The sequence below is a fragment of the Atta colombica genome, unplaced genomic scaffold, assembly GCF_001594045.1.
Source record: "Atta colombica isolate Treedump-2 unplaced genomic scaffold, Acol1.0 scaffold126, whole genome shotgun sequence".
Lineage (NCBI taxonomy): Eukaryota > Metazoa > Arthropoda > Insecta > Hymenoptera > Formicidae > Atta > Atta colombica.
Window position 1 is genome coordinate 6,499,000 of NW_017259213.1, and position 8,049 is coordinate 6,507,048.

At 39.6% G+C, this 8,049-nt stretch overlaps 1 protein-coding gene across 3 annotated transcripts in view; it reads right to left on the reverse strand.

Moving 5' to 3' along the window:
- LOC108684133 (membrane-associated guanylate kinase, WW and PDZ domain-containing protein 1-like) overlaps positions 1–7,797 on the reverse strand; it is a 10,132-nt gene extending 2,335 nt beyond the window's left edge. Inside the window, exons 1-9 of one of the 3 annotated variants that reach the window (XM_018188241.1) lie at positions 7,497–7,797; positions 3,743–3,820; positions 3,415–3,634; positions 2,901–3,304; positions 2,629–2,817; positions 1,418–2,543; positions 1,063–1,198; positions 419–961; positions 100–270 (exon numbers count right to left, since the gene is read on the reverse strand). In XM_018188241.1, coding sequence (XP_018043730.1) covers positions 100–270; positions 419–961; positions 1,063–1,198; positions 1,418–2,543; positions 2,629–2,817; positions 2,901–3,304; positions 3,415–3,634; positions 3,743–3,791 — 2,838 coding nt within the window. In that variant the 5' untranslated portion in view covers positions 3,792–3,820; positions 7,497–7,797. Of the gene's footprint in view, positions 1–99; positions 271–418; positions 962–1,062; positions 1,199–1,417; positions 2,547–2,628; positions 2,818–2,900; positions 3,305–3,414; positions 3,635–3,742; positions 3,821–7,496 lie in introns of all 3 variants that reach the window. The other 2 variants (XM_018188240.1, XM_018188239.1) reach the window with 2 other exon arrangements.
- Between the last annotated feature and the right edge of the window lie 252 nt (positions 7,798–8,049).

An 8,049-nucleotide genomic window follows, 5' to 3' on the forward strand; every position in this document is an offset into this window, starting at 1 on the left:
GTATTATTCACATATCAGTTTGATATTATTTATTGTTTGTTTCATAACAGTCAATTAGTTTTATTCAATTAAACCGAAATATATTAAAATTTTACTCACTCTAAGTCGATTGTCAATAGACGCTGGGCCATTATCTGCGATTTGCAAAACAAATAATGGCATGTTTTGAAATTCACGGCCACCACGTATGCTGAAGCCAAAACCTCGAGTGCCCCGAGTTAATTCTACAGCATGGTATTGACCTCCATCTCCATCTCCTGTAGGCTCGTCCTAAATAAAAAAATTCAAAATTTAATTGTTTGTTTAATCTTTACCTAGTATGGATAATAAGTAAAAAAAAAGAAAATACACTTAAAGCATAGTATATTGCTAAATTTAGATCATTAAATTACGAACTTTTTTTAAAGAAAGTCTATACCTTTTGTGAAAGAGATGTATTGCTACAGCAATCGTCTAATGGATATCCGATCGTCAATGTAACGGAATAACCAGAATCTTTAATTAAATTTACGATATCTTTGTGGCAAACGTTCGTGATATCTATATGATTGACAGCGAGAATATGATCTCCAACGTTCAATCTTCCGCATCTTTCAGCAGGCGAGCCTTCGATTATCCTGCCGATCGTGGAACCGGCTTTATTGACGGAGGAGATTATCACAAAACCAAATCCTTCATTTTCCATTCGAGTGACAGTAACATCGTATGGATATTGAAGATTCATCTGTCGACCGTAAGATGACTGGAGATTCTCTTGAAAATGCTCCTGTGTATTGATTCGACGTCGTATTCCCAGAGTCACTCGGCCATTTTGCGCTGCCGCTATCATTAGTTGCACTACATGATGATGCGAAGAATTCATGACGCTCTCTCCATCAACAGACATAATCAGATCGCCAGTGCTGAGTCTGTTATCAAGATCAGCCGCTCCACCAGGAACGATATGACCGACCGAAACCTGCTAACCATAATATTTTTAATATTTTCCGTTTTTATTAAGTATGATTATACTCAATTTTGCAACACATGAGAGTAACGTTAATACGGATCATTAAAACCAACCTGAGATCCTTCTTCTGTACCACCCACTATTCTAAATCCAAATCCTGTATCTTGTCTCACTAAAGTCACTAAAGTTTCTATCCATTCTATATCGGGTACCATTGGACAAACCAATTCGTTCGTGTATTGAGGATATCTTGAATTAATATCAAATAAAATGATTTTATTTCAATATTTTTTAATTTTTTGTGTACATATTACATAATTACATAATTATATAATTTATAAATGATTCAATAATTTTTAAACATGTTTTATCTATCTAATAGTTAATTTGAAAGCTTTAGAAAATAAAAACAATTATAATTTTTTTTAAATTTTAACTCTTAATAAGAATGACGAACGATATACATACCGAGATATAGAACTGGAATGTGGTTGTTCATGTTCGAAGCTGGTGGTCTCTTTCCGCTTATCCCAGATCTCGCCAGTGTCAACATTCTGCTCCTGTCCAATGGAATACATATTGTAATCTTCATTGTATTGGGAATGCGATTGAACTGGATAAACATCCTTGTAGTAGTCGGAATGCATGTATCCGTTCTGCTTGAGCATATTATTATGATGCGAGATATCGATAGAATACATGTCGTTATTAATATTCAACTTGTCATTTGCCACCCAGTCACGCTTCGGAACGTTCCTGATGGAATCGTCGTCGAGATTCATCGCCGTGAAATTGTCCGACAGATTGGCTGTGATGTTAGCTTTGTACGGATCCGAGTAGTACATTCCATGTGAATAGTCGGAGTACTTATAATGATTATCCAGCGGATTTAATTCGTTTTCGCCTTGAACTTCATTCCAGTTCGACCTGCTCGCGCTGGTTGGCGACTTGGGACGATTTCTTGTGTCGATCAACGGTGTTTTCGGTCTGCTAGGTATTACCGTTTTCGACTGAGTGCTGTAGATATCTGCGGTGGGTGTTTTACTTCTGAAAAAATCTTGCGCGCTCTTCTCTTTTTTTTCTTTCGACTTTGTTATTGTTCGCTGAACATGTATCAACGCCTCCTCGCTGCGTGGGCAATCTTTCAGCACTTGCACTACCTCCGAGTGGCACATATTTCTGACATTGATATCGTTTATGTTGACCAGAATATCGCCCTCCATCAAATTCTTACAACGCTGACGATCCAGAATCTTCTTGACTTTCTGACCATGAGCAGAATCCGCTATCGTAAACCCGAATCCCATAGCTCCCTTTACAATAGCGATGCTCAGAAATTCTGGTTTGGAAGACACCGACGGATCCTTACAATCGTTCAGATCGCTGCTTTCCGACAGCAAAATATCCGTGCTGCTCGGTCTTTTTATTGTGTTGATTTTGTCCGAAATACAGAGATCGGGCATTGAATTGACGGACGTCGTGGCGAGATTCTCACCGTTTTGCAGACTATGCACTGGCAAGAACGTAGAATCGAGAAAATTGAAACGTCCGTTATCTGGGAGAGACGAGTTCAAATCCATGTACATTGCGGGATCTTCTGTTGAAAACAAATCTATAAGTCTAATTCTTCTCAAATAAAAGCATCAGTATATATTAAGTATCATTAGGATTTGCTTTACCTGGCGCGTTGACGGCGATTGTGGTCACAACTTCTGTATTAGGATCATTAGGATCAAAAGGCAATGGATAACCTCGACACACTTCCAAAGATACCGTCTCGCCACTACCAATTGACTTGAATACATTTACCATCTCATTATGTGTGAATCCCAACACGCAGGTATCATTAACATATACTAACACGTCCCCTAAAAAGAAATACAATTGTGCGGACAGATGCGGAAACGGAAATGAATTACACGCTTGAGAATTAGCGGTATCTGGAAATTACCGGTTTGTAGCTTCCCATCCAGCCATGCTGGACCATTTGGCACGACACTTTTAATTTGGAGGAATTCTTCCACGGTATCATCACCACCGACAATGGTGAATCCCAGGCCCCGCGAACTCTTTATTAAGGTAGTTCGTATCCTCTGACCCTTCAGTTTGTCGGGATTTCTGGTGAAGTTAGGACTCTTCCTCTCGAGCATGTTCTGTTGCGCTCTTTTCGCTTGCAACACCGGATTTTCATATTGAGTTCTACGATTCACGTGATCGATGAAGTACGTCCCGTACAGAGTATCATCGATTTTCTCCCAACCGTAGGGTAACTCATCGTCAAGACATTCTTCCAGAGACCTTTTTTGAAATTTCGATAGACGCGGGTCCAGCCAGTGAGACGTGCCCGTATTGTGGCTGCAATATAATTCACAAATATATAAAAGTTAAATCAAGATTAAAATTAAACTATGTTGGTAGAAATGAATATTAAAATCTCATTAATAAACACAATGTTGCATACATACTCTATGAAATAAACTTCTCCCGTATCCGTATACGCCTTCTCCCAATTAGGTGGTAATGGACCTAATTGATCCTCCGTGGCTGGAGTGCGATTTCGAGCGGCTTGTTCTTGATCCGAGGTTCCTGTGCTCTGCTCTGATCCCGTATTGTACAGATACGTCGGTGGAATTCTTCCTCCATCGCTTCCACCAATTGTTAATATCTCTTTGTCTAGACTCTCTCCTTTAACATGAGACGCGCATTAACTTTGCAAAGAACCATAAATTGAACTATCTCGATATATCCGAATACAATAATCTCGATATATATCCGAAGACAATAAATAATTACCATCGTTGGGATTGTCGATAGACGCCGTATCGTCCGTTTTCGCGGCCATCTCAGAGTCCTTACGTTCGTCTCAAAAGCCTGATAAGAAAAATGTAACTATCATAAGATAATTTTATTAATTAAACATCACAAATAATTAATTAAATGTAATTAATTAATATGTAATTAAATGTAACTTAATAAATCTAAGTAAAATTAGCGTTAATCTTAAGGAGAAGTTGAATACAAATTCCATCAACCGGGAAAGAAACTCCAAAAAAAAGCTAAACACAGCTTATAAATATAGCTCAAAATGTAAACATAAATATAGACAAAACTTAATACATATGCTAGAAAACTGAATTAACAATTCCCATGAAATTTTCTTTAGAATATAGAAAAATAAACATAATAATGAAATATAGACAAATAAATGTAACTAAAGAAAATTTAATACATATGCCGGAAAAACAAATTAACAATTTTTGAAGTTTTCCTTAAAATTTAGAGAAATAGAATATATTGAGAAATAAATATAATTAATAGAAATAATATAATTAAATAAAGCTTAATATCATATACCGGGAAATTAAATTAACTCCTACGGAATTTTCTTTGAAAGTAGAATATAGAAAAAAAAATTCATGAATTATTACATAAAATACGTTGTTGAAATCTTTGATCGTTTACACAAAGACCATGTATTAAACAATGTATAACGATAGAATGATGGATGAACATCGTCTCGCATTAAGTATATACGATCGAAGGTTCAACCTCATAATTAAAGCAATTCACCAGAGCCTTAAGATTGCCGTTCCGAAGAAAGAGAGCGTCAATCGAAAGACACATACACACACAGAATTGTATTGCTACGTTCTATCACATATGACGAAATATGCACAGAATGATCTCTAGAATGTATCGTAATTAAGACTCGTCCCTACGAAGCAGCATGCAACACGCGTCACGTATCACGTTGCACGCGTCACGAACGGTGGGTCTTTTCTCTCTTTCTCCTCGACGATAACGTTGGGGTGCCCGGTTTTGATAACATTTTGAAAACGACATGTACAAGCAAAGAAGATAAGTAGAAAGTAGAACGATCTTAATCCAGTCTTAATCTTCGCAACCGTTACAGCGTCCTATAACCGTTTCAGCAATCGCATCTTCGATAAGAGAGCATCTCATTGAGCCACATTGAAAACAAGATCAACGTTCACTCCAGCTAAGTTCCGGAGCGGAAAGGAAGCAAAAAGAAGCGAAAAAAAAAATCCGTAGAAAATACAAAAAGCGGAAGGTGCGATCGTGGCAACACGTATTTTCGATCTGCTCCGATCCGCGCGGATTCCGGTACGAATTCGATCACGTGCTCGTGATCTTTGGGGCTCAACTTGACGTCGCTCCAACCGATCGCCACACGCGTTCTCAGACGGACAGGTGTCCGCGGGACGGGGCGCAATTACATAAAGCGAGGAAAGGAACGCCAGCGCGCGGGAGGGAGGGACCAGAAAAGAGAGAGAAAGAGAGAGAGGAAGGGGAAGGAGAGAGGGAGGGAGGGAAGAGAGAGATGGAAAGAGAAAAGGAGGAGAAAGAAACACGCATGCGGGGTATGGTAGGCGAGCGGCCACCGCACGAACGTGAATGCATTCTTACGAATGCATTCACCCGTGCGCGGTGCGCGAGCGATGCCGCGATCGCGTATGACGCGCGATCATTAGGTCCATTCGTCTTTGGAACGGCGCTCTCCTGCACTTTCTACTAGAGATCCTGATATGTACATTCGATTTAGATGCTTCCAGTGCTTTCAGCACGCCCAGTAAACGAGAATGGATTAAAATTTTTTTCTAATGCGTATTTTAAATGCGTAGCGAATACCTTTTTTTGGATTTAGTTGGATTCAGTTGGATTCAATTAGAAGTTGGACTCAATTGGATGCAACTGGATTGAAAAACTGCATTTCATTCACATATTCAAAATTTTGAATTGAACAGTATTCACAATGCACAGAAAAAGCTAATATTATTTTTAGATTGAAAGGCATAGAGATATACTCTATGCAATTATAAATGAATAAAAATGCATTCAGGATTGAAAAGTATTCATTTTAATATTCGTGAATCAATATTTCTGAAAATCTGAATCCATTTCAATTCATTTCAATCCATTCTCGTGGCAAATTCCATTTGCTGGGCGTCTATCCTTACTCAAGCAAAACGAGTAACGATAACGTCAAAATAACATTAAAATGAATCGAAAATAATTGAAAAATAACTTTTAACGATCATTTTGGAGTCATTTTGACATCATTTTGACATCATTTTGATATCATAATGACTTATTCTGCTTAAGTTTTTTTATTCTCGCACACTCTGGACGATAAATTGAAGTGAAACAAATATATTATATTTGTTTCACTTCAACTAATTGCATCGTTCAGAAAGTGCACAAATAAGAACAGATCTCTTATTTTATATTTAATAAATAAGAAAAATGATGAATGAATGATTCAAAAGAAAAATGATGATTAAAGCATGAATGAACCTCTATAATGAGTCTGGCCAAGAGTAATTTTGGTCAAAAGAAGAATGGGAATGAAGAGTATTATATTGTCTCATTTTATATATACATGCTTATTCTAGGACTTTTGCATAACGTATGAGAAAATCAGAACCAATCAGAGTTCTTTATTGTATTGTAAAGAAAGGAAATGCAAGAATCTGATTAGTTTTCATACGTTATACAAGACTACTCTGTGTTTCCTAATTTATCAAAGTTATAAACAACGACTAATCAAATATTTGACATCTTATGACCAGACTGTTATAGAGTCTCTACTTTCTACATACAAAGCAGAGAAAAAGAGGACAGCGAACCATACAAACGGATTTGACCATCCTAAGGAGAACAAAAAAAAAACAAAATAATGTCAATTCAACGTCGTATTGATCGAATTTGTTTTTTTTGTCATGATTTAATCAATATGACACTATTTTAACTTTCTTGTTCTTTGTAGTACACACGTGTGTATATTCTAGCCGTTTTCTCCCCGCAGTGCTTTTGCATACGAGGTGAAATAGATGCAGGTGAGACAGGCAGGGAAGAGAGAGAAAGAGAAAAAAAGAGAGAGAGAGAGAGAGAGAGAGAGAGAGAAAGAGTAGAACGTATTTTTCGCGCGAGTTCATGCTCCCCTGCCACGTAAATATTGCTACGCCGGGGAGGTTGCGGCGACTCCCTCATCGTTTTCTCTCTCGCTCTCCTTTCATCTCTCTTTCTCCCATGATACTCCCGCATCGACGTGGCTAGGCACATGCATCCGTGCGGTGCAACAATGGCACGCGACATCGCGACTCTCCCTTCCCTACCTGTATTCGAGATCTGCTCCGATCTGCTCGATCGCGCATGTTAACGTTACCAAGCCACAAAGTGATGCGTCCGTTGGAACGACACGGAAAATATCGAGAAATAGCTTTTATATTTATTGCAGAAAAGAAGATAGAGAGAGAGAGAGGGAGGGGGGAGATGAAGCGTGAGGCAAATTAGTAAAAGAAAAGGAGAGAGAGGAAAAGATATACACATGAGTGCATTTATGCACAAAAGCACGCGCGCGCGCGCGTGTGTATGTGTGTGTGTGTGTGTGTGTGTGTGTGTGTGTGTGTGTGTGTGTATATGTATGTATGCATGTTGCTTGGCGAACTTTTTTTCTTCCGTTAACTCCGTTTTCTCTCCTGATAAAGGCGGTGGCAGCGACACGACAACACGGGGGATTACTCACGCTGCGTTTCCTGCACGATGACGCGTTCGGTAGCACGCGTAACCGTCATGGTTCCAGGCGGTGGTGTGGCCAAGTGATATCCGTGTCGGAGTGGCCGTATCGGGGCACTGAATCACTCGTCTCGGACCGCGGAAACGATCATCGCACCGTCACGTTGGGATGTCGAGACGATAGCGCACTCGCTCCGTGAAGCGTACAGAGAGAGAGAGAGAGGGAGAACGTTACGTTCACACTCGCGCAGCATCGACAACTCGAGACTACGCTACATCACCCAGCGCACCGCACCGCCGTTCGCCGTGTCTCGTACCGTACGTACTGTACGTGCGTACGAGACATTTAACCGACCGCCGTATTATACGTTGTCGTCGTCATCGCCGCCGCCGCCGCTGCAGTCACATCTGCGCTTGCGTCACGCGCGCGCCCCAAGTGGCGAGTCACATGACCGACGCGATAGCGGGAAATTCGAAAGAAGCTCCGGGCTGATGTTCATAATCGATTCTTTTTTTAATAGTGCGAGGTAATAATTTCGAATTAATACGTTAACACATAATAC